The sequence below is a fragment of the Canis aureus genome, chromosome 31 (genome assembly GCF_053574225.1).
Source record: "Canis aureus isolate CA01 chromosome 31, VMU_Caureus_v.1.0, whole genome shotgun sequence".
NCBI classification, from domain to species: Eukaryota; Metazoa; Chordata; class Mammalia; order Carnivora; family Canidae; genus Canis; species Canis aureus.
In genome coordinates, this window is record NC_135641.1 from 11,463,206 (window position 1) to 11,489,987 (window position 26,782).

Sequence of the window (26,782 nt, forward strand, 5' to 3'; positions counted from 1 at the left end):
GTAGGAAACCAATGGACCTGGACTCGGCACTCAGTGCAATAGTTTCTCAACTGGGTGAGCCTTTTAAAGATATTTAACTTCTGTGAATTTCTATAGAGACAAATATCTACTAGCTGCAGAGGTTTGCTGTGTGGAGCAAATAAGAAAACATGTAAAAGTAGTCTGTAAATTGAAAAGCTTCGTCATTTTCATTGTAATCGTGACCAATGCAATTGAAGAGTTACATTCCTAGGAATAGTCTGATATTTCTGAGTGTGGCTCCAGAGTAAGCTTGTCCCAGTGCTCAGTAGCTCCACCACTTTGGGAAATGAGTAACCCCTGTGAGCCTCAGTTTCCCTACCTGTATGACAGAGATAACAACAATCTCTACTTCTTGGGTTGTTGCCAAGATGAAATCAGCAGTATAGTGCCTAGTCAATCAGATCATCTGTACACACTGGATTTCATTATTATTGTTCTTCCTGCTATTGAATTTCAGACATTTCTGCAGGAGACTTTTGGATCTTGGTCTACTTTCAGATTTTCAAGTTACATCACATAAAATTTCCTACTCTGTCCCATTAACATGAAATGGCCAGCAAAAGACATATCATAGTTAATCAGGAGTTATTAAGAAAATTGTTCTTTTTAGGATGGAGGGAAATTGCCATATTAACAGTAGTAGCCAAAGATTGCCAGCCCATCCATGTAATTCATTGTCTGTCTGAAAGAGGGTATTTCAGAGAAAAGGGAAGCATTTCTGAGAAAAGGGAATGATGATTAAGAAATGTGTTGGAACAATAAGTGCAAATGAGGGCTGGGTGTGCATATGGCCACTGAGCTGTCAGCTTATTCTTCTAGATTCTCTCCCAGGATCTCTCAGGGTAAACCTTTCCCTGAAACACAATCAAACCATTCACCACCTCCTGAACATTCCACCACTGCTTTTCTTTGGAATGGCCTTAAGAACCTTCCCTCTGGCTGCAACATCTCTTCATAGTCTATCTATCAAAACCTGACCTGGTGCCCACTGTCCATCTCCAAATGACCCTTATGGAGAAAATGCCTCATATCTTCATCCAACTGATCTCCCTCCTGTGACTGACACCAGTATTCCCCTCCTCTCTCCCTCCATTCCCATGTTCTTCCTTGCATTTTGACTGTCTCTGAGTTTGTCAACTCCTTCATATCCATGTGTCTTCAACAGCAGTCTGTGTCTTACTTGACTATAATGCTTAGCATCACACGTGGCAAGTGGAAAATGCTTGATTAATACTGGGAAAATGAATAAACTAAAGTGCTTCTTGCTTGAAACAATAGTGAACATGGAGTTGGCTTTTTCCTGATGCTCTACTCCCCAACTTTAGAACTCCATCTCACGCAAACCACAAGATTCACCATACTCTTTTATCATGCTCATGTTCTTCACTTTCCAACACAAAATCTCTAAAATCACACTTCTCTGAGTTTGGGAAGTGTCTACTGTTCTGAGAGTAATGGTTATTTGGATGGAATAAAGCACTTTCTGGGAGAGAAATGATCCAGTATGATACATTCAAGGATTTTATGCAATTAACATGCTATTCAATTTCATAACAGTCCCAAGAAGAATCAGAGTGCTGGAGAGACCATGGCAAAAGTAACTATTGCAAAGATTTTATAAGGTAACGTGCTTGCTGCTGAGGTGGAAAGGGACAATTCTGGCCATTGTAACTTTGCAGACAAAATCTGAGTCTATGAGACACTGCTCATCCAACACTCTCCAAATTCTTAGACATTGCCTAGAATAATAGATAGCTACCATCTAAGATGAGCAAATATGGAAAATTTACTTTGGGGTTTATGCAATTGATCTACCAGAGAGCACCTATCTCATCCCTCATCTCAAGCACCACACCATTCCCAACATCCATCAAGCTAATGATCTAGTTCTGCAGAGAGAAGATGATTCTGGATTCACACATCACATTATGCCTTAAAGATTCTAGAAGTTCAATGAGATATTTTCAAATCTGAGTCAAAATACCTACAAAAATCAAGCACGGCAAAATGGTTACATCCAAATAGCCAACTAAAAATGTCTCATGCTGAGCTGAAAGAGGCTATCCTCCCCCATGCTCATCTTTATTTTACCGTAATCCAAAAGGAATATACATGCAATACAGGGTTAAAGCAGTATACGGCATGCTGCAGTCTTACCAGAGTAAATACGGCATGCTGCAGTCTTACCAGAGTGGGCTAAATCATACTACACAGAGATGGGTTCACTGCAGCATTTTAATAATTCTCAAGCAAACCCATGGTGCCCCATCATGGTAATCGGACAACACAAATACACACACATCACTTCTAGGGAAGTAAGGACATTTTCATTGTTGATGAGAAGCAGGTCTTTGTTACTTTGCCTCTTTGAGTAGTTAGGTAGACTTAGTTGTACAAATGTCTGGAGGAAGAATTAATTCTCCTACGGAATGGCTGTGGATAATTCAACCTTTTTCTTAGGGATTTAGCACCTCACTCTGTGGTAGGCAGAGCTATTCATCCAGGAATTGGTGAGTTACTTTGCATAAAAAACTCTAGACCTTGTTGGTAAGGAAGAATCTGGATATTCAATGTCTGCCCGCCCCCCCACCACCAAATTTGACTTAACAAGCAGAGTGAATAAGGTAAGTTCCAAGTAAGGGCCAGTACGAGGAAAAGCAGCAAGCCCTGAGATGAAACTGCCCTCAGCAAAAGTGAGCTTAGCCTGGGGCCCAAACCCAAGAACAAGGCCTGAGTGCTCCTAAGGGATGACTCTTGAATTCAGCCTCATAATGACTTTCAGGAGCATCTTGATGTTGCTGTGGTATCCCAGAATGGGGATCACAGGAGAGGAGGGCTCTCCATCTCAAGCAGGACTTGTGATCACTGTTCTTGGTAAGTGTGTGCACTTCTCCTGGGGAGAAGGTGCCTAGGCTTCACGAGATTTTCAAATGTGTCATGCTCCAAAAACACTGTAAGAATGACTGATCTAGGGGCACCTGGGTGGCTCAGTCAATTAACTGTCTGACTCTTGATCTCTGCTCAGGTCTTGATCTCAGGGGTCATGAGTTCAAGCCCCATATTGTAGCATGGAGCCTACTTAAAGAAAAAAAATGAGTGCTCTAAAGGCAATATTGATCAAGATGATGTTTTTAAATACCAAACTGATTAGGATTAGGCATACTAGCAAAGACAGCAGGATCCATCACAGAGTGAGGTTGCACTCTGAGAGATGAGCTTGGGACAAGGTCTGCAGGTCAGGGAGGCCAGAGCCATGGGAGGACCCTTCCATTTGGCAATATGGAAGCCAGAAGATGCTAACCCAGACTTCCTGATGCCAGCCACTCTAGTGCACAGAGGTTCTCTGCATTTCAGTCACTTAGGAAATACTGTAGGTAAATTCCCACAGCCAGAGAGGTGGCTGTGTATTTGCTGCATGTCCCTCCTTGACCTGGATTCTCCGTTTTCATCCAAGTTCTAATCAATGCCCATGTCTGGTTCCATGAAGGATATATTTTCTTCCTTTTTATATAAACATTTCTATAAAACCATGCATTTCAAACACATCTCTGCTTTTGAATAACTTTGATTGAAAAACATTTTTCAGGGCCTTCTAAATTGCTGTCTCCTGCTTGTCATTTTAAAAAGAGGGAAAAATAAGGATGCGTGGGCAGCTCAGTGGTTGAGCCTCTGTATTCCACTCAGAGCGCGATCCCTGGTTTGAGGATCAACTCTCACATCAGGCTCCCTGTGAGGAGACTGCTTCTCCCTCTGCTGTGTCTCTGCGTCTCTCTGTGTCTCTTATGAATGAATGAATAAAATCATAAAATAAAATAAAAATAAAAAGGAAAGAGGAAACTAACAAAACTCACAATTCTTTGGGAAGATGGTACAAGGTTACATGTGGTATATTTCTCCAAGATATCAAGGCAGAGGCACTAAGATGTGCAACCATGTAACTAGGACCAGGCTGCCAGGTGCCTAGGAGCCTCTTGGAGCAGCGGGCTTCTCTCGGTTCTGCAGGAGGGAACAGTCACAGGGCAGGAGGCACCCACAGGATTCCCAGTGCTGCTGCCTTCCTAGGTTTTGTTTAGCAGTTTGGTGAGTTGGAGAAGTACTAAAGAAATGTCCCTGGACCTAACAGAATCAGGCACTTGCTTAACTGAGCCCTAGGAACCCAAAATTGCATGCCTAGGGAAACTGTCCAGAAGAATGCAGTGGATAATTTGTAAGGTGGCATCTCCTACCCATCTTGTGGCTTTCCAGTCCAAGGGTCTTGATCAAGAAAGAATGGGCGGAGGGCAGGGCCCAGCACTTGTATTAGATGCAGTACTGCTATTGTCCTGGGAAAACCAGACAAAGGGACCTCAGCCAAGGCTCAGCAGGCAGCCCCTGGTGCTCCACCTCCCATGTACTTATGTAAGACAGCCCCCTTAAGATGCTGTTATGTGAGGGAAGCCAGCTGCCTTCATGTTCATCCTCTCTTTCTTTGCAGCCTTTCCCAAGCCCTACCAAGTGACCTGCTCTGAACTTAGTGAGTGTGAAGTCTCTTCAACAGAAATCCCTTGAAATCAGAGTTGACCTGCCATGATCCCATTACGTGGGCATTCTCCTACCTGACCTAGCAAGTGGGCTGGTGGCATCTTCCAAAGATGCCCAAGAACGAGATGGCAGCTTGGATGTCCCCGTTGCCTGAATCAGGAGAAGAGCTACATACCTTTTGATTCACAGTTACTCAATCTGATTCACAGGTATTCAAAATTGTCTTAGTTTTGGTATTTTTCAGAGCCAAAGTGGTGTAAATATAGTAAAACCTCAACTACATGAAAATCCAGGTCATGATAAGAGATCATTCAGGACATCTCCACACAGTAGAATGTGTAGGCTTCAGGTATAGTAGGAGGCGCTCCGATGCACAATCTGGTGATTTGGTTCAATTCAACACTTATTCAAGGGTACACAGCATGTATCAGGACCTGCATTACCACTGGAGATAAAGCCACACATACTACAACCCTCTCTGTGCAAACAGAGACTGTCACCGAAATGAATATTTGTTATACAGGGTGAAAATGCTGTAAATTCCTACAAGAAAGAAAACAGGCATGGAAGGGAGATGTAACTCGGGGCAGAGGGACAAGTTTTGTTTCTGAGGAGGAGATACCTAGTTTTGAAGGAACATCTCCTTCATAGACAGGATTCCTAAATCTTCTTGTGAAGGGAAATTTGTAGGGGCGCAGGGAGAGATGGACAACCTGGAAATGGTCTAGAGAAATAAAGATTCCCCAAATGAGCAAAAGTATGACAGAAATCTGAAATGAAGATCCTTTCATGTATCTACTGTAGGTTCCCCAGCATTCGAGGTGCTTTGATAATGATAAAAGAGAGATAAAGGTGAGCAGCTGGACGAGCAGAGGGCTGACTCCTGCTCTTCGAGAGCTATGAACTCAGGGAGGCTGCCTGCCTCTCCAGTCCCTATATCCTCATCTCAAAGCAAGGACACTAATAGGCACCCTCCTGTGGATGCCAGGAGGATGGACTGAAGCCAGCTTTGGGAAGGATTTAGCATGTGGGGATCCTTGGCAGATGTTGGCTATTATTACTCAGTGGTTGTTGTAGTTACTGTGTCAAGAAGAGGGTAATTTCTGGGTGATTTCCTTATGTTCCTTTACTTTCATGAGTCAGCTAGTCTAGGATACCCATGGAGCTTTGACAATTGTTCCCAAATAACTGGCAAGTTCTGGACAGTGGGAGACCCAGGGAACATGCTCTGACATGGAAACATGTGTTCAAGATAAGCCTGGTTCCAATAGGTCACAACTTATTCAACCCACTTTGCCCCAGTGTCCGGTCTGCCTGTCAACCAGATGCAAGAGGCAAGAACACAGGGCTGTGGCCCCAGGCAGTAAGGTGAGTCCTTGAACAATAGGATCCGCCCCCTCCCTCTTACTATGGCTATGGGCCTTTTATGTTGGCTTCATCTTACTATGGGATGTAGCAGCAATAGTGCCTGTGGAACAGGCTCTGATGTCCTACTGCTGCAGGTCTGTCCCTGAGCCATCCTGCTCAGCTGCCTGGACACATTCCAGAAGCACCATGGTTGCCTCTCTGTGCTTGTCAGGATGGCTGCTCCCTGTATCACACAAAGGATGGCCCTTCCTGAGACGGAGGGTAACTTCTATACAAAAACCATGCATGACAGTCTCTGCAACTGGCACACTGAGCATCTATGACTTGCCTCCTGGCTCATTCCAGAAAGGACCTAGTGTGTGTGGTCCATGAGTTCTGAAGGCTGGGACACATGGCCTGAGTGAAGGTCAGTGCTGGGTCACCTTCGAGTCAGGCAATGGGATGACCACCCCCTTCTCCCTCAGTGGACCACTAAGGGTATTGTGGTCTGACACCCACCAGGTTGTCCAGGGTGCCCCCTAAGACACCATCCTAGTCAGAAGGCAAAGTCTAGGCACAGAAATTATTAAAACAAAAAAAAAAAAAACCTGGCCTAGCATCTGTCAGAAATGAGCCCCCCAGAACTCTTTGGTGACCTGTTCCCATGAGCTTGGCCACACCCAGCTGGAGTCAGAGAAATGATCTGCTACACTCAGAAACCATCGCATGATTTAAAATCCAAAAACTATTAAACTCCCACTGAATTCTGTGTTGGAAGAAACTGAATCAATTCAATCTGTCCCTTTCGGTTATGAAATGTTAGCTTTATATTTCTTTTATGTCATTTTGTTGGACTATTTTCTTGGACAGCTGGGAAGGCTTCAGGGAAAAGTGACTATTGTTGCCTGTTCGTTTTTATCTCACTTTCTTCCTCTAAGGCTTTGGGCAAGAGTTAGCTTACTCAGTGTATCCCAAAATATGAAGGGTTCAGGTTTGTGGGAATAAATAACTCAATGCCAGTTATTAACCCCCCTAGTACACCCTCTCTCCCAGACCATGCCCTGCCCATCACCCACATGCACACCATACATAGAACTGTGCTCAAACGTTCAGAGCCCTCAAGCCTCCTCACTGCAATTTGACTTCTTTTTTTTTTTTAATTTTTTTATTATTTTTTTATGATAGAGAGAGAGAGAGAGAGAGAGAGAGAGGCAGAGACACAGGCAGAGGGAGAAGCAGGCTCCATGCACCGGGAGCCCGACGTGGGATTCGATCCTGGGTCTCCAGGATCGCGCCCTGGGCCAAAGGCAGGCGCCAAACCGCTGCGCCACCCAGGGATCCCTGCAATTTGACTTCTATAGTGAACTGTTTTCTTCTTCTGTAGCAACTTGAAGAGGTCTCTGGCCAATTTTGAAGGTGTTTGTTAGCAAATATGTTGTGTTATTATAGCCTGGCTAACAAATTCCATTTTGGCATAATGCACGCCATGGCTAAGAGAATTTAGGAACTCTAACAGGATCGATGAAGACACAAAGTCTCTTATTTGGGTGTTTTGAAAAAGTAGGTACAGATTTCTGAATGGCTTCACATGACAAACAACATTGTAAAACCAGAAAAGCCCCAGAGGATCTCAGTCTTGGGGTACACTTTCATTCCCCACTGAGGTGAGGCGCCCACGCCATGCCAGCATGGATGTGGTCAAGGGGCAATGGAAACAATCACAGAATGACCCCGACCCTAGTGGAACTTTCCCTCTAGGAAAATACGGGAGGCCCCTTGTCTCTTATTGGCTGCCCTTCTAGTCCTGCCAACACTACACAACCTCTGCTCTCTTGCACCACCAGCTGCCAGTGTTGGCACAAAGTTGGCTTGCAAAGGCCCCAGGACCCCACAGTCCGCAGCCATCGCCCTGCACTGAGCCCCGATGTGGAGCTAGTTTTCACACCATCACTGGGTGCCAAGTGACAGCATGGACGAGCCCCTCCTGCAGGCTCCCACAGCCACTGACGGGGAACAATGTGCACTCTTGGGTTGCCATCCATGGTGTGAGTGGCCATATAGCAGAGTGGCACTGCCAACATGGGGATGGGGATGGGGATCACTGCTGAAGATAGACAAGCAAAGAGAATCTCTCGGGGCCAGCTGATTGGCCATAGTGGTGGATAGAACGGTGAAACGTTTCATCAAACACACTGCCCTCTGCGAAGTGTGAAGATCAGCCTGGCACCGGCTCCTCTTTCTAATGCCAGGTTACAACCTGCAGATCCCTGGAAAAACCGACATCAGGATGGTGGTCTTTAACTCGTGGCTTAGTGTTATTTTTATTTTAACTAACACACATGATGATAAAAATAATACTAAACCATGAGCTAAAGAAAACCAACACTGATCGATTCCTTCAGTGATAAAAAAAAAAAATCTTACTTCTTTTCTTTTTAAAGATTTTATTTATTTATTCATGAGACACAGAGAGAGAGAAAGAGGCAGAGACACAGGCAGAGGGAGAAGCAGGCCCCATGAAGGAAGCCTGATGTGGGACTTGATCCCCGGCCTCCAGGATCATGCCCTGGGCTGAAGGCATCGCTAAACAAACCACTGAGACACCTGGGCTGCCCTAGTTTTTTTTTTTTTTTTTTTTTTTTTAATGCCAAATATAGTATTCTTTGGAGAAAAGTTCTGTTTCAAGTTTTGGTGTCTCTGCCCTACTATTGCCCAGGGCTTGTGTTCACCTTTGTCTTTCCTTTGTTCTCCTCACCTGAGTCAGATGATGGACAAGACAGCTCATGACCTCGAATCAGCCAGAGAAAGAGCTGAAGGGCCCAGCATGAAGTCTTTGTTCCCAAGAGGTGGTGTGGTACCTGGGGATCATTATGACAACATACACCACCTAGGGGGCCCTCTATGGATGACAGCTCCTCCTGTGAGCCACCCTTCTCCCTTCCCAGCATGGGTCTCGACACCCTGTGCCTCTTTGCTCCTGTTTTTCTCCTATTATCAGAATCTTGTCTAGATGCTTGAGCCCCAAACACACTTCTCTACAGCCCTGGCCCCTCTGCCCATCCTAGCGATGCAGGAAAGAAGGCAGAAAAGAAACAAGAGAAGCCAAAGCCATTGGCTTTCATGTATTTCTTCTTCTCTTTAGAGTTCATAAATCTGAAGTTTATCTAAAGTTTTCCAGTGTTTTCAAATTTGGCACCCCAGCAGCAACAGCCCATGAACACCAGCTCTGCAGACTCATGTACACACTTGATAAGATTCGCCCTGGAGCTATGCTGCCAGTAGTCACCGGAGCTGATGCGTGGAGCCCAGAAGATCCGTTCTCTGTAAGCAGGAAATGTCTCTCTGAGCTTTTCGTTTTTACAAAATTTAGTTTAATAAGAATGGGTTAAGCAAATAGCACCAACATATTAATAATAGATTAGTAATAATGTAGTAATAGAAACAATGTAATATAAAATTTAATATATGATGGTATATTAATGACAAATACAATATAAAATTTCTAAATTCAGACAATTTCTGAGAAGAAAAGACTCCTAGCAAGAGATAATATAGGCTCTGTTCTTATGGGTATCAAATGAACTTATCAGAGTGGAGCATCAAGTATGTCCAAATACTTACTGAAGCCTTGTTTTTATTTTTAAGTGAACTAAGTGAATTCAAAGAGTCCGGGAAAGATTAAATTATTTTTTAAATAATTTAAATTTTTAACTGATTCAGGGTTCATTTGAAATTCTGTAGGCCGGAGGGGGGGAAATGCACTTTTAATAGGTTTGTTTACTGACGAAATAAAAGGCAGATGGTCTCCTATGGTTTCTGTTAGAAACTTCTTGGAGCTCCCTGAGGAAGGGGGAAGTTATAATTTAACCACATTTGGATGAAAGGCAAACAATCGACCTTAAAGAGCAAAGCCACCTCTCTGGGCCTCCTGCCTGTCTCTCCCAGGCAAGAGTGACTGCAGTGCTCCCTGGGAGGACTTTTCTGGGCCAGGGGCTCAGAGCCAGGGAAAACCCTTCTTGGGCCCCGAAGCCACACCAGCCAGGGAAAGCTGGTGAGACGGGGCGGAGAAAGGCCCATGAGACGAGCAAAGGTTACGGTAGTCACCAAGCTGACTTGATTTTCAGAAAAATGAAGAGGAAACCCACTATTTTCCACAAGGGCCCTGCACTGCAGACAGGTGAGTATGCCTCTGGCTCAGAGCCAGGCCGAGGGCCGACATCGGAGGGAGCCCCTGCCGGGTCCTTGCTCCAGCCAGCCCTGTCACCCTCCCCCTGGGTCCCTGTCCCGCTGTCCTAGGACAAGGACCTCCTCTCTGGCTTTCCCTTGGTTGCTCTATTCTGAGAAACGTTTGGAGGGGGCCTGGTGCCCCGAATCACGGTGAACTTTGTCTCAGACAAAAACAGGCCCCAGCTAGTGTGATAAAAATGTTTCCGAAATAGATAGTTGTGATGGCTGCACACCACTGTGAATGGGACTTACACCACTGCATGGCACACTTAACAGTGGTTATGATGGCAGATCACGTATACATAAAGCCACAATGACATGATATATATAATATATATTACATAGAATATATAATTGTATATAATACATAAACAATAATATTGTATATCTTAGATATTTATATCTAATATCTATTTATTCATAATACATAAATTATATATAAATATACAGAATGTTATATATTATTATATATCATAGACAATTACAGCATATAATTATAATTATTATATATGATTATATATATAAACATAACTACAATAAAAATGTTCTTAAGGTTCACCTGGGTGGCTCAGTGGTTGAGCGTCTGCCTTCCGCTCAAGCAGTGATCCCGGGGTCCCAGGATCGAGTCCCACATTAGGCTCCCTGCAGGGAGCCTGCTTCTCCCCCCTGCTTGTGTCTCTGCCTCTCTCTCTGTGTCTCTCATGAATGAATAATTAAAATATTTTTTTAAAACGTTCTTAATTAGTAGGCCACAGCAACAAGATGGCCCATTGAGCAAAATGAGAAATTTACAAGAAGTGAAAAAATAAAAACTCAGAAATGAGTTGCTCCCTTCTGAGAAAGGTATGCACCCTTTTTGAGAATAAGCCAGTATCTTGCTTGCACATCAAAAAAAGAATAAATTAGACATCAAATAAACCACAATTTAAAAAAAAGGACCATTTTCTAACCAGGTTTTGTTCCCTTGAGAATCGTAAGAGTTGTCAGCATTCCTTAAGATGACAAATCTTTTTCCCCTTAATTAGCATCTCTGCAAACTGCCCCAAACAGATGGCTCTAAAGCCAGCTGCATAGAGTATTTTTTCTTTTATGGAAAAACAAACAAAAGGAAGAAAATCAACAACAGTAAGACGTGAGCCTATTAAATTGCACTGAATTTTATTTCCAGTTCAATTGATAATGTATTCTCTAGCTTCAAAATAATCCGAGGGCCCGCAGCATCACGTCATGTCTGCGTCCTGGCTGGTAGCTGGGGCTTACTGCACGCACTGCTGAGTTCCCAATTTCAAAAGCGGTCAAGGCAATGCTCGATATTTTATTTCCTGACTTTTTTTTTTTTTTTACCCGATTACACTAAAATGCACCCAGGATATTTCCTCCTAAACGTGCACATGTAATAATTCTCCACGATTTGCGATCCAATAGCAGACTCCATGCAGTTAGAAGGAGGCAGCCAGTGCCTATTTCAAGGTAGAGCTCAACATCCAAACGCGATAATGTGTTTCTGGCCAGAAGGTTATAAGGCAGAGATGCATTTTAAATAAGTGGATTCCTCAGAAAACCTTGTCTCTAAGCGTGTAGACAGATTCCGGAATTGGTTTAAATTTAGCTTCGGCGGCTTATATTCAGGGGAACTGACTAGGAGCCAGGCACAGTTCTCACTGGATTTTCACACCCGTCCCATTAGGTACGTGACATTATGATCCCCACTTCACCCATAACAATGATGGGGCACACTTACATCATTTGCTCAAAGTCACCAGGCCAGTGAGCGGGAGGAGGGATGATTGCTAACTTTGAAGTGCTGTCCACCACCAGGCTGTGCTGCCTGGCTGCATGGATTGTTACTTGGCAGATTATGCCTGCCTGCAAGTTCTTGAATCTTCTCTGATTTACTTTGGGTTTTTCAAATCCACTAGGGCTTTACCTCCCATAGGTATTTATGTTTTTAAATATGACATTATATAACATTATAATGATATTATAAAATAATGTCATATATTACATATTCTAGATTATATTATGTTGTTATTTATTTTATATTACATATTAATATATTTTCATTTTTCGTGGTTTCAACATGATCAAAGTAAGTCCCATTATGCATACTATTTCAGAAGGGCCTGCTGAGCTTTGTCATTGTTTATTCTGTTTTGCTTCGGTCATAAACAATTTATTAACCTCTTATGTCTTTCAAAGTATGAATGTATGACTTTGCTTAGGTCTTTATTTTATTCTAGAGCATTCCTTGTATTTGAAGGGAAAGCACTTAACTGTCCTGGCATACATGAAAATAGTCTCATCTTTATCCTTTGGGGGTCTTACCTGGAAATACCACTTTTGCCTACCCCCTTCTTCACCTTAGCAAGTATATCTAGTGGACTGACTGTCCATGAGCAGGTAGGATATATCCATTTTATTTATGTAACAATAAAACACCAGTACTTACACTTTTGAAATCCAAACCCTTGGACACCCTTCAATTGACAACTCAGAACATCTCCCCTCGGAGCTTCTAAATTAGACACTGCCCAACTCCTGACAAAGCCTCATTGTGTCTGTCACTTGCTAATGTGAGAAAGACAGAGGGGTATGCAGGGACATGCCGCCCATTCATCCCATGAGGTTCTGGAAGCTTTGCACTGACCTACAAGGTTGGGAAGCAGCACAGTCAGATGACATGAGCTCATCTCCCCAGGGGTAAGCCTCACAGACTGCAGACTACAGTTTAGTAATATACTCTCAGTTCTATTCGTTAAAAAACAGTGTCTCTCCTGGGCCAGACTTCCTCTTCCCCTGGCTGTCTACCTAAAACTAGCAAGGGAAGTTTGGCCAGTGTGAGTATCTAAGGCATCAACCAGAGAAGGTCTCATGGATAGTGTAGACCTGCCCTACTCAGGTTCAGGCATATCCTCTCCTGCTTTGCCTGACCCCCAGGCTGGACTTGTTTTCTCAACTGGAAGCTGGGACCCCAAGATTCAGGCGTGGGCTCTTGATGGACAGGCACCCTCACAGAGCCTCTTCCCTGCATGGTTCTGGGCTGAGGTACCCACATGGCCTCACTGGAGGATGCTCTCCTCTGGGCCAGACCTGGTCTCAGGATTTCCAGTTACTAGTCTAGGCTGACATATCAAGGAAGAAAAGGGACTCTTTGCCATGCTCTTTGCTCAGTGCTCATATGTCCCTTGGAATCCTTGTGGAGAGACATGGATTGTCTAGACAAGATGAGGAACCTTGTGTCCATCCATGGCACATCTATGCGGCCCCTGTCTACACCAATCTGAATATGACCTAACAATTAGAAATCCATTAAACGGTACTATCTGTAGATTTGCTTTTGCTATCAAGAAATTCTGAACCAAATCTAATGTTCAGTAGAAGCTCTCTGATCCTTTATTTGTAATATCCTCACCTTACCCCCTCCTGTGGTGGATCTTGAACTTCTGTGTTCATCTGAGTGGTTCAGCTTCATTTATCTGTTCCCTTTTCTTTTTAAAGCTTTGTTTAAGGGGAGGAGGGTGCGGTGAGGAGCAGAGAGAGAGAGAGAGAGAGACCTAAGCAGACTCCACACTGAGCCCCACATGGGACTCAACAGGGATCATTCCTATGGCCCTGAGATCAGACCTGAGCCAAAACCAGATGTCAGATGCTTAATCAAAGGAGACACCCAAGTGCCCTTCATTTATCTTTTCTTATAAAAGAACTCAGGTCTTTTGGAAAACGAACCAAAGAAAAAAATTTTAAGTAAAATCTCAAGTCACTTCCTTTTTCAAGATTTAAAGGTAAATTACAATTTTGCCCGTGTATCAGGCATGAAGGAGTTAATGAATGAGCTGCAGCAGCACAACAGAGCTGTAGGCTTTCTCAACGTGAGAGGAATAGGGATGCTTCCCCTGGTTCTGGAAAAGAGCCGCCTTCCACGTGGGTGTCCTGTGGGCGGGGTTTCTCTGGTTTATTCCATAGGATCCGACTCTTCAAAGCTCATTATTCATTAATTTGTTCATTTCTTCCGTTAACCACCTTACATAATGTATAGTCTAAACGTGAACAGAGAAGCGTGCTTCCAGAAATTGGAACAAAGTCCTGGGAAAGCAGAAGGAACTGGCTTAGACACGGATTTTGATTCTAGAATGGACGTTGGTGAGGAACAACACAGGAGGTAGGAGGTGGCATATGCCGAAGGGACAGGGACGAGAAGGCGTGGGATGTGTGTGGGCTGAGACCCCAGTGCTGGGGACCCAGCTGGCTTCCCAGGCACGTGGCCTCTGCAGTCGCCGGGCCTGAGGCACAGAAGGCCCCTGTTCCTGGTGTCACCCTCTTGACAGCCCTCATTTCTTGAAGTGGTCCCGCACCCTAATTTCGCAGCGAGCCCCATCCATGAGGTAGCCGGGGACAGGGGTGCTTGAGGAGCCGCGGACACCTGGAGGGGCGCGGTGGCCGGCCGGGCGCTGGGGGCTCGGGGACCGGGTCCGTGCACCTGCCCAGCGCCCCCCGCCCCTGCCCTCCGCGCCGGGCCAGACCCCCTTCACCCTCCGCTCCGCGGGCCCCTGGGGCTCGGGGCCACCGTCCCGGCTTCTGCACCCCAGGCCTGGGCGCAGATGTGGACCCTGGGGTCGCGGTAAGTCCCCGTCCGCGTGGCCGACAGCGCTCCATCCCGCCTCCCCCGGGCTTCCCTTCACCGCACCTGCAGCCCCCGCCCCCGCCCCCGCCCCCGCCCGCACCGCCTCCCTGCCTCCTCCTACAGGACCGTCCTTCCCTTCCCTTCCTTGGCCCCCAGCAGTCGCCGGCCACCGGCCACCTTACGGGGGAGGCGGCCGGGCTGTGGGGACGACCCCGGGGACGACCCCGCCCTCCCTACGGGTCTTCGCGGGGCTGCACCCTGTGCCGCCTCCTGCCTCCCGCGCCTGAACTCCTCCCTCTTCTGGAATCTTCTGCATCCGTTGATAAGCCAGTTCTGCTTCCTCTGATGGGAATAGATGAATGCGCACGTGCAGACGCAACCCTCTTCCCTGCCAACTTCTCCGGCCTGGTGGGCCTCTCCTTCCTTGAACTGGCCGACTGTCACTCTCCGAAACCCACCCCTGTCTACACTGGCGCTCTCCTCCCAGCTGCTTTATTCCGCAGCTCTTGGTCACAGCTCAAGAGTCGCGGGTCAGCAGCCAGTGAGCCAAGCATGACGCTGTCTGACTCCAGAGCAAGACAGGAGACACCCAACTAAGGAAGTGGTCCGCAAACATGCTCCCCGCCCACTTCCTTTTTCACCTGCTGAAGCTTTATTTTTGCTGTGGCTGATTGCATTGCTGTTCACCAAATATTCCTTCTCCTGGCCCTTCTCCGTGTTGGGCATGCACTTTCGAGTTGTTTGGGTTGCTAGAAGGTGAGCCGGCACCATGCAAGTGGCAGCTTCGTATCGTATGCCACCGCACGGCTCTGCTCAGTGCTGGCGATCCTGTCCTCCACCATGAGCAAAACCTGTCCCAGGGGCCAGTGATCCAGAATGAGGAAACACCAGGACAGAACTGACCCCAACAGTCTGGAGCCAAGCGCACTCAAGCCCCGCAAATGTCAGCCAACTCACTCTTCCTTAAGCAAGAAAAAGCATTTGCTCCCAGAAGCCATTGATACTTGGGTTTCTCTGATGCACAACATTATCTCAGCAAAGCCTGACTAATCCACCCTCCCACGTGTTGGTGTGACCAGCGAGCAGTAAAGTATATCCATAGGGCTTACAGGAAAAATTGAAAGAGAAAATGCTAAGACCTTAGAAAATTCACAGATTAAGTCAGCTTTTAGTGAGAGCTGTGCTTATAGACAAAAACTTCCAAATTTACTTTCCTAAAAACATGCACCTAACTGGCTGAGGCATAAATCCCCTCCTGAAGACAGTCCGGAAGACCTTGTTTCCTCCTCCTTGTTTCCACACAGAAGGAGCTCTGTGGGAGTACCAGTCCTGCCCCCAGACCCACCCGTCCTCATTCCACCCCAAGGGAGGTGACCCCATTTCTGGTACCAGTGAACTTGAGAGGAGAAACTGGGTAGCCTAAGAAGGACCTTTTTTTCTCCTTTGCTAACTTTCTGCCTGTCTGAATGAAGTACGTAATCGGGTCTATTCTCTCTACCCTGCTATAAAAGGTCTCCCCCAGGGAAGAAAACTTAGTGACCAGGTGAATGTATAAGTAGAATTAAGGTGTGTTACATTCAATAAAAATCATATTCTATTGTTTAAGAAAGGTTATAGGGTATCAAAAAGTAAAAATATAAAATAAAAGTAAAGTACATCACTGACCAATTCCAGAGGGGAAAAAAAAACACTTCAAAGATTCAGAAATAGCTTTTCATTGTTCCATCTCATGGAAACTTGATTTGATTTAGTCGATTTTGAAAAAAGGGACACATTGTAAATTTACACCAGTTGCAATGATATTATAATGGGGCAAAATCCTTTAAAACATTTCATCTTTAAAAAAATATAATTCATAAAAAAATCAAAAAAGGGTTTTTGGTAATAAGGTTTGGTCCCCAGTGGCTGGACCCCTACATTATTTCCCAACTGATTCCCAATTCAGGGAGGAAAAGCAAGGATATTAATTACTGGTCCTCTAAGATTTTCAACCTAAAATAATTTACTGTGACACAACTTAGAATAATATAAAAATTATGTCTGGCAGGGAGCAAACTACTGGGCTTGAGTCTAAGATCCACGAAGGGGTGAGCAAGACATGTCCTGTATTCATGCACCACCCACCATGGACCAGCATGGAGCATATGTCTCAAAGACCCTAAGGTAAAGCAGGTTTCCACGGTAGGATGTGAAACAGGCTAAGCTATAGAAAACTGCCGTAAGTCAACTCAGCATGTGGCCACTCATCCTTCTGTGTTGAAGCACAGATCAATCTTAGCATAAATAACAGTTGGGACCTTGAAGAGAACTGTCAATAGTTCTTAACAGTTAATGGTACTGAACTCCTGCCAGAGATGGGAAAAAAAAATGTCTGCCATTCAGACATACATGGTGAATTCAAAACACAGCCTCTTGCTGAGACGACTAGTAACAGTAATGAGCCATGGAAGTTTCTGGAAAAGGCCCATCAAAACAGCTGACAAAGGGGGACGGAGCTTAACGAATGAATTACTAGTTATTACTACCAATTTTCTAGGCTTTCCCCAAGGTTATCATCTCCAGCTGCACCTTCCAGCTTCCACATAATGAAATTTGGGGGAGGATGGAGACTCCATACAGTGAGAAGTTTTTCTAAGAAGGTTCTGGAACATGTCTCACTGGCTCTGTGCAGAGGGGACTTTCCTCATCAGAGCCAACCTTCTAGGAAACCACGTATCCAGCAGTCTATACAGTGATTTTTAACAAAACTCTATAAAGTAATGAAAAGTTGCTTTCTCACTTGTATCATAGATAAATATTATATAAATAATTATAGATAGTCATTGATCTATTTAGAAAAACCAGTTAGGCACATCAAATTTCTACAATTCTAGTCAGCAGTGAAGCTTCACATTGTAGTTATTTCTATGCTCCTATCTAAGCAATTGTGTTTTAGTTGTTGGAAACATCTGTTAAATAGTTCAGAGACCTCCTTTACTGTCTTCTCTGATCAGGAGTCTGTGAATCACTTATGTAAAGAGCCGTCCTGCTAAAACCCTGTCTAAGTAGAGTCAGAATGGCAAACAAGACTCCTACTACAATTAAATGCTGCCAGAACTGGGGAGAGAAACCAATTCTTATCCACTCACCTATTTGGATAAGGATTTCCTAATCTACTGGGTGGTCACCTTGGAAAATTACAGGCTGGCCAGTGAAGGAATGAACAATGGAGAGATGGGGCTTAATGAAGCGTCCATGGGGACGTCACTCTCAGAGTTGACTTGTCAGAGATTCCATAGCGAACCTTGCTGGATGGATACACAGGGGCAGGCAGAGGGATCCTAGGGACCAGAGAAAAGGATTTTAGAAGCAAAACCCCATGCCCCAAGCCTTCCTTGGGCCCCTAGAAATCTAAGCATTTAGATGAGCTCCATCTCTGATAACTCCATAATGAGTCAGTTGATGAGAAGTATTCCAACAGGTTTCCAGGGAACATCATAACCAAGTGGTTTTGTGCAGATGATGAAGAACAACTTTTTATCTCTTTGGAAGTAAGAGAAGTGAGACTAGAATACATTTTCTATTTTCATGTTATACTATTGAAAACATAAATACCGAAAGAGAGGGGGAAGAAAAAGAGGGAGTCAGGAAGGAAGGAAAGAGTTTTACGTATCTATAGATAGAGACCAGATTCTGCTGCTGGGAGTGTAAATCAGGAGACCTAAAATGTATACACCTTCTGATCCAGTAATATTATTTCTAGGAACTTCTCCTAAGGAAATAGTCATAAATATTAAGCTTAGAAATCACCTAAATAACCAATATGAAGGGGAAAGTTAGTACATATTTACTTTGCAGTTCCTGGCAATTATTATCATAAAGGATCTATAATAATATGGAGGCTTTTTATGAAATTCAGAGGGACACACAACTGTAAGCATGTTACACTTTTAACTGTGGAAATGGACAGTAAAAAACTCAAAGGAAATATATTGATAGCAATGAAATCCTGAGGGATTTTTAAATTTTCCTTTGTGTAGATTTCTGGTTTGCCAAATTTTCTTCAAAGAGGAGACCCTACTTTCTTTATTATTATTATTATTATTGTTATTATTATTATTATTTATTTATTTATTTTTATTGGTGTTCAATTTGCCAACATATAGAATAACACCCAGTGCTCATCCCATCAAGTGCCCCCCTCAGTGCCCGTCACCCAGTCACCCCCACCCCCTGCCCACCTCCCTTTCTACCACCCCTTGTTTGTTTCCCAGAGTTAGGAGTCTCTCATGTTCTGGAGGAGACCCTACTTTCATAACCTCCATGTATGGGAGAACTCTAAGATGTCCCTCCTCATCCCCGGGACTGTGAGCTATGCTGGCCACGATTGTGGAGGTTACATGGTGAAAGGGATTTTGCAGCCATAATGAAGTTTCCTAATCAGTTGAGAAGGGAGGTTATCCAGGCAGATCTCATCTAGTAGGGAAGCCCTGAAGAGCCCCGAGTTTTCTCTGGCTGGTGGCAGAAGGGGTGGTCAGAACAATCAAAGCATGAAAGGACACCACCCCTGGCTGCTGGCTGAGGGGATGGAGTGGCTGCATTAACTACATCTTTTATTGTTGGGGTGCTGATGCCTTGCCGACCCTGGAGGGACCACCGTCCCAGAATTAGACAGTTCCTAAAGACAGTAGATAATTCATCTGAAGAGCACCTTCTAAATGCAAACCAACTGATCCAGAGCCCAAAGCCCAACATCTTCTGTTGGATTCTTACACTCTAGGCCACTGCCCACCTGCCCTAATCACCCCAGGGCCAGACACAGGACAGCTCCTGACAGCCCCTATGCCCCTGAGTCCTGAAATGATTCAAACTAGCCAATCCTGAGCGTGCTTGCCCTGCGTCTCTTGTTCCTTCCATTGGAAGCCACAATAAAGGCTCTGTGCCACTCTCCGCCCCCACCCCCCCCTCCGCCTCCTGGCTGACCCTGCTGCTTCCCTGTGTGGCCTTCCCTGTGTGCTGTGGGCACACCCTTGCCTCTAGGGAACCATGAGAAACAAGCTGCTTTTCGATGGAAATCATCTGCTGCTCAGATGGCCTGATTGAACCTCAAATTTTCTATTAATACACTGTATTTTAACACAGCAAGGAACTGAATTCGACCAACACCCAGCGGAGCCTGGAAAGGCCTTCTTACCTGCCTGGCCACAGATCAGAGTCTTGTTGGGCCAATGCCTTGATTTCAGCCAGCTGGTCACTGAGCAAAGAACCTGGCCCAGAATGTGAACTGGTGCAGCCACTCTAGAAAACTGTGTGGAGGTTCCTCAAAGAGTTAAAAATAGATCTGCCCTACGACCCAGCAATTGCACTGCTGGGGATTTACCCCAAAGATTCAGATGCAATGAAATGCTGGGATACCTGCACCCCGATGTTTATAGCAGCAATGTCCACAATAGCCAAACTGTGGAAGGAGCCTCGGTGTCCAACGAAAGATGAATGGATAAAGAAGATGTGGTTTATGTATACAATGGAATATTCCTCAGCCATTAGAAACGACAAATACCCACCATTTGCTTCGACGTGGATGGAACTGGAGGGTATTATGCTGAGTGAAGTAAGTCAATCGGAGAAGGACAAACATTATATGGTCTCATTCATTTGGGGAATATAAATAATAGTGAAAGGGAATAGAAGGGAAGGGAGAAGAAGTGTGTGGGAAATATCAGAAAGCGAGACAGAACATGAAGACTCCTAACTCTGGGAAACGAACTAGGGGTGGTGGAAGGGGAGGAGGGCGGGGGGTGGGGGTGAATGGGTGACGGGCACTGAGGGGGGCACTTGACGGGATGAGCACTGGGTGTTATTCTATATGTTGGCAAATTGAATACCAATAAAAAATAAATTTATAAAAAAAATAAAGAAGACATACAGATATCCAATGGGAAAAAAAAAAAAAAAAAAGAACCTGGCCCAGGCTGCCTAGATTTCTGAGCTAGAAAACAGGGAGGTAATAATGCAGTATTGGTTTTTTTTAATTAAATTGAATTTATTTATATCAAGGAATCTCTACACCCAACATGGGGCTCAAACTCAGGACCACAAGATCAAGTGTCACACGCTCCTCCAACGGAGCCAGCCAGGTGCCCCGGGGTATTGTTTAAAGATCTGAAGTTTGTGGTAATTTATCACACGGCACACAAAACTAATGCAATATTTATAAAGATTAAAGCTGCATGGATGCAGTCATAGATTATTTGTAGGCTGCTTTAAATGCACATACAATTTACATTCGGGATAGTTCCTCCAATCCAGACAAATCTTACTATCTTGTTTACATTCTCAGGACACAAGGAGCATGTTAATTCTGGCTTTTAACAGACTTCAAAATCACAAAAAACAGTCACCGAAACCCTGAGCAGAGGTCAGCCTGTCCTATTTGCGTGTCTCCACTTGGCGTATTAAAGCTGCAGGGTTGCCAGGCTGGGATGCACATCCGGGGTTCTTCACCAAGGTACCAGTTACTCACCTGTTTCACCCCAAGACACCTAAGCCAGCTGGAGATGCCCCGTCCCCACTCCGGCCCTCGGTGACATCTCACCGCAGAGGCTGGCACACCAAGGGCCGCGGCCACCCCCGCCACCCTCACTCGTTAGCGCAGACCCAGGGAGACACCTGCGGGGTCATGGGCCAGGTGACGTGGACACAGGATGTGTCACTGACTCCATCAGTACAACAGTCCCATCTCTGGAAGCATCAAGAATTGTGCCTTCTTGAAAATTCACCCATATTGACAAATTGTTGTTTCCAATCTTGGGTTATGCTACAGATATCAAATTTTAAAAGCAAATTCTAAGATTCAATGAATGGCTGTCACACGCCCCTCGTATCTCAGGTGCTGGGATGGGCTGGTGTCAGTTAGCTTGGGTGTGGCCCCTTCTCCCTTCACACCAGTGACCTCCTCAACCTCTTCCTGGTCTGCAAGTGCTCTGTTCGGGAAGATCAGAATCCAGCACCAACCCCCCGCCCCAGGGGAAGGCAGGCCCCAGATGAGGGCCTCCAGGGTCTGGGGCTCCAGGGCTCCAGGGTCTGGGTCTCAGTGGCTGGGCAGCCCTGGCTGGATTGAAACACCTGCTGTTGTTCTAACTCCCCTCCCCCACACTAATTGTCATTACTTAACCTAAATGGGCCCGAGACCCTACAGAGCAACCACTGCCAGGCTCCCTGCGGGCCTCAGCTGCTGCCAGGCCGCGTCCTGCTCCTGCCTGCACGCTGGCCACCTGCAGGGGCGGCCGGCAGGGCCCAGGTGTTCCCTGTACCATGCTGCCCTCTGTCCTTCGTCACAGGCACTCACTGACAAGACCCAGAGCGGTCCGCTGTGCTGGGGACCCCGGGCTGCCTGGCTCCCAGACCTGCTGGAGCAAAGACGGGCTGTGATTTGATCATGTGGTTGGGGGAGACCCACAATCTTCCATTGGTTACTCCACACCATGTGTCCTGCTTTCTTCTGAATCTCTATTTGGGGTGCGGGCAAGGTAAGGGCGATCCGAGTAGAAACCCAAACACAAAGAACAGGGGTGGGGAAGGGTGTGAATCCACAGTGGGTCCACTGACCTCTGAACACCACTGTGAGATCAGTCTTGCTCTTTGTATCAACCTGTGGTGGCCTATGGTCTCTGCCTGTGGCTTGTCACTTGGAACTAGCCTTGCAGGCAACACACTCTGGTGGCAGGATGACCCCATACTCTCAAACTCTGTGTAAAGGGAAATAAATCTTCTGCAAAAACAAACAAACAAACAAAAAACAAAAACAAAAAATCGCACAATGTATTCTGTTCTGGAAGAAATGCAAACCAACCACAAAAATTCAACTGGGGGCTTAACATTTCTATCTGGCAGGAGCTCTGCTAAAGAAAGACACAGCAATAGACACAAACCAATCATCACACACACACACAGTCTCCCATCTCATCTGAAGTCCCTATATGAGCCCCAAGGCCTTATGTGACCTGACCCCATCATCTCCAGAACTCCTACTACTCACTCTTAAACCCTTTGTTCCAGCCACACTGGCCTCTTTCCTGTTCCCTGGATATGTCAATCAAGTGCAGACCCCAGGTCCTTTGCACAGCGGGTCACTCACTCTGCAATACTCTACCCACCACCCACAAGGCTCTTTCCTTCCCTTTATTGAGGCTCATGCTCAAATGTCACTTTCTCCGTAGGCCTTCCACAGACACATTGTCTAAAGTCACAGCCCCATCCCTGTAGCCTCTATCCCTCCTTCCTTGCTCAGAACAAGAAAGATTGGAGGGGAGGGGACATTGGGACCAGAGGTCCCTGGTGGCCTGGATCTGATCCTATTACAATTCCATTACCAACCACGAGGTCCATCTGTTCCAGCTAAGGGTCCTTCCTGGCCCTGTGCATTCTCTGTAACTCCAGCATCGCTTTTCCTCTGGACTCATCCCCTTCTCCTCGACCCCCCGCACATGAAAGGGAGATTTTTTTCATGTGTTTATAGAATAGACACTACAGAGGAGCAAGGACTGTGTTTTCCCCACACCCTATCCACACACTCAGAAGATTTCCTGCACCTCCAGAGCTTCTTTTGCTCATGAACAGGTGAATGGTATGACCTAGATTCCCCAGGACCCAGGACAATAAGGGGGATGTATGGACACAAAGAAGGGGAGGGCAGCTACACCAGGGGACAGGTGTCCAAGTCCCGAGGCAAGAAAGCCAGCCTGGCAGGAGCACCTTGCCCCAAGACTGGCCACACAGGATGGGGCCAGACCACACAGCTCCTTGAAGAGCCTGCAAGAGCTGTGGACACTGAGCCCATGGGAGCAAATAGAAGCCAGGTATAGCTTTAGTCAGAGAAGGTGCTGGGAAGCAGGACACTTTGTGGCAGAGATGACTGCTGTCCTAATGTCTCTTCCTCCCTTTCTCCTGAGGAATGAATCCTAACTCTATTCAGGGTGACAGTATGCTCAGCTATAAGGCTATGTTTCCCATCGGCCCTTGCAATAATGTGTGGCCATGTGACTAAATTGTGGTCAGTAAAATATAAGTGAACATATGTGGAAGATTTCTGGGAAATCTTCTTAAAGAAGATTGATACTCTCTTTTCTCCCTTCTCCCTATTCCTGTTCCTGCTGCATAGGATGCAGACATGATGGCTGGAGCTCCAGCAGCCTGTTGGACCATGAGTTATACATGGTGATAGCAGCCACATGCTGACAGAAGCCAAGTAGAATGAAACTGGTCCCTGATGACATTCAGGCACTGTCACACTTGCCTGGATTGCAGCCCCCAACTTCTCCAGAGAAAATAAGCCCTTATTGTTTAAGTCACTATTATTTGGGGTTTCCTGTTAAGTGCAGCCAATATTCTCCAGCTAAGGGCCACTGGAAGTTCAATTAGAGCTGAACAAGTGTGTTTATTACTCATCGCAGTGAGAGACAGCTCTCAGCATGGAGAACCATGGGGCATCTCAGTAAGAGGATAGGAGAAAGGACCCATAGGATTGGGCTTTTGTGCCAACAGAAAGTTAATCCTACAAAAATGGGTGTTGAGTGAACAGAGTATAAGAAAAAAACCTAAAATGTAACGGAGTTCTTTCATATTTGGCAAATACAAATTTAGATTTCTAGTTGAACAGAAATTAATAAATTGCTAATACCACTCTGACTTCTGGTTATGTTCAAAGCTCACGTATTGGTTCTAGCAATATCTTTTGTTAATTTTACATTCCTAAAGTCCTTCCTCTGGACATGAATGAATTTTGGAATTTGCTAGATTAAAGTTTATGTGATTCAGTTAGCACCAGCTGGGATCAGAATATGGAAGTGTTTACTCTTCATTTTTCAGAATAATGAAAGTATTCACATAGGTTCTGAAGTACACTAAGTCAAAATTGGATGATATTTGAATTAATTTGGAGATCACATTAAGAAATCTATTTTGAGCTCATCGTTTATAGGTGAAACATAGTTGTTCTGTGCCTGAGGCAAAAATCCAAGAATAACAAGGCTCCCATGTAATTGTCACCCAATATAGACGCTATTGAAAGAAAATAAATCATATTGATCCAAAATGTGAGGGGAAATACAATATTCTACTCTAACCTAGCTATTAAAGGAAACAAAGATGGTCATAAAAGGTAGAAGAAAATTGTTCTGTAAATGGTGTTGAGTGTGTGTGTGATTTTTATTTTTTTATTTATTTATTTTTTTTGTGTGTGATTTTTAATACATTTTAGAATATGATGATATAATGTTCTAGAATTTCATAGCATGAACTGGATAATGAAATGCTGCTTGGAGGCAGTCATCCATACCAACACCCATTCATTGATTCAACAAATATTTATTGAGTATATAGGATGGAGTGGTTCTATTCAGAGAGCTGAGGAAAAAACATCTTGAATTCAGGGAGCTTACAACTGATGGAAAAGATAGAATAAGGATAAATAAATATTCACCCCCAAAAAAGTGTTCAGACACTGGTAGAAGCAGTATGATGGGAATGCAGTGTATGAGCACCCCATCCAGGCTGGGAGGTAAGGATGCTTTCAGGGCTGGATCTAGGGAGGCAAATGGGGTGCTTCCAGGACTAGTCTCTCCATGCAGCAGGAAGGGTATGTGTAAAACACAGAGGGAGCGATGCAGACGTCGTTTCGTGAACAGGATCCAGTGCGGAGAAAGAATATGGAGGCCACACAAAGATGGATCCGGATGGGTAGCAGACCAGCAGGGATTTCTCCCACCACACACATGCAAGCCACCATGTTTTGTGACATTTTGTCAAGAAGTGTTATTGTGGCAAGAGCTAAGACATATGCTGCATCCTAGGCAAGTTAGATTTTGCCCCGAAGGAGATGGAGAGCCCAGCTGAGAGCGGTGAGTCAGGGGAGGGACCTGGCAGGTGCACACTGAGGAATCTCTCTTCTGGAATTTGCAGAACAGTGAGCCAGAGTAGAAGACAGAATCGGAGTGGGTAACAGGTGCATGGCCATCTGAGCAAACTGAAGAGCCATGACTTGCAGCAATTGGGCTGAAGAGTTCTGGTGCCATGGAGGGAATGAGGTCAGAATTTAATACAAGGAATGAAGAGAAGTGGGGGCCTGGAGGCTCACATGATCTCATGATTTGGAGACCCTCAGCGAGAAGGAGGGCGGGTCTGGCGACTGAAGACATTCTGTGGAACAGAGCAAGTGTCAGCATCTTTGTTGTTGAGAGACAGTCTGCAGGAAGTGCAGAGAAATGACTTACAGGGGACAGAGGAGGAGACCAGAGATCTGGGTTGGGCCCCGTGGAAGGTGGCAGAGTGAGACAGGGCACCTGGGCAGAGGGGGTGGCAGCAGAGCACAGGACAGACCTGCTCTTTGGGACAGGGAGGAGGAAGAAATATTGCGTGTCAGGCCCCAGGTAATCTGTGAGTGGGAGAGGAAGGACTTTTGGAGCAAGTTAAAGATGCTAGTTGACCTTTCCGTGGGCTGCATAGAAGAGATCCACTTAGAGACCTGAGTGAGGCCAAAATGTTTGGAATTAAAAGCTACCTGAAAAATAGACAAAAGACGGTTGTATATGTTATACTAAAGCCAAGGTTTGTTTCTGATTTCAGCAAGACAATTAGCAAGGCTATTTATTTACTTACCTATTTACTTGGCATTATATGAACAAAAAGCAAAAGGATGACTGGGTTGCCCTAGGGAAAATGAGGATGGCAGTGAGTAAGCCCGGGGTTCACCAGCGACAACGTGTGTGACAGATGATTGACGAGTCAGCTGAAAGGAAACAAGCAAAGCCAGAGACAGGCTGGTGTCACCAGTGATAACTCACATCTTGAGGTCACCTGCCAAGCTCAAAAAATGGGAAGGTATGAAACCAGACATCCAGAATGGGGGCAGGGGTCAAGATTAGAATGAGTCAAAGCATGGAAAGAACAGCGCAAAGGGTTGTATTGGGAAAAGGTACCTTCAGAAGCTGTGGTCTTAGATGTGAGGTCTTGAGCTGCAGCCGTGCCATGTGTGTGCGCCCATGAGATGCGCTGCTGGAGAAAAGAGTC

At 45.4% G+C, this 26,782-nt stretch overlaps 1 protein-coding gene across 5 annotated transcripts; it reads left to right on the forward strand.

Moving 5' to 3' along the window:
• Positions 1-8,688: 8,688 nt before the first annotated feature.
• On the forward strand, positions 8,689-22,253 carry LOC144302350 (uncharacterized). 5 transcript variants are annotated; one of them, XM_077879621.1, is made up of 6 exons: positions 8,689-8,809; positions 9,032-9,212; positions 10,014-10,066; positions 14,153-14,275; positions 16,785-16,900; positions 21,057-21,549. In XM_077879621.1, exons 2-5 carry the CDS (start codon positions 9,126-9,128, stop codon positions 16,897-16,899), a joined length of 378 nt encoding a protein of 125 aa, XP_077735747.1. In that variant the 5' UTR covers positions 8,689-8,809; positions 9,032-9,125; the 3' UTR covers position 16,900; positions 21,057-21,549. The 5 variants fall into 5 exon arrangements, 3 of the variants coding, with proteins under 3 accessions (XP_077735747.1, XP_077735746.1, XP_077735748.1); XR_013369207.1 differs by lacking the exon at positions 8,689-8,809 and adding an exon at positions 22,057-22,253 and having other exon boundaries at positions 8,819-9,212; positions 21,057-21,224; XR_013369208.1 differs by lacking the exon at positions 8,689-8,809 and adding an exon at positions 10,862-10,959 and having other exon boundaries at positions 8,819-9,212.
• Positions 22,254-26,782: the final 4,529 nt, after the last annotated feature.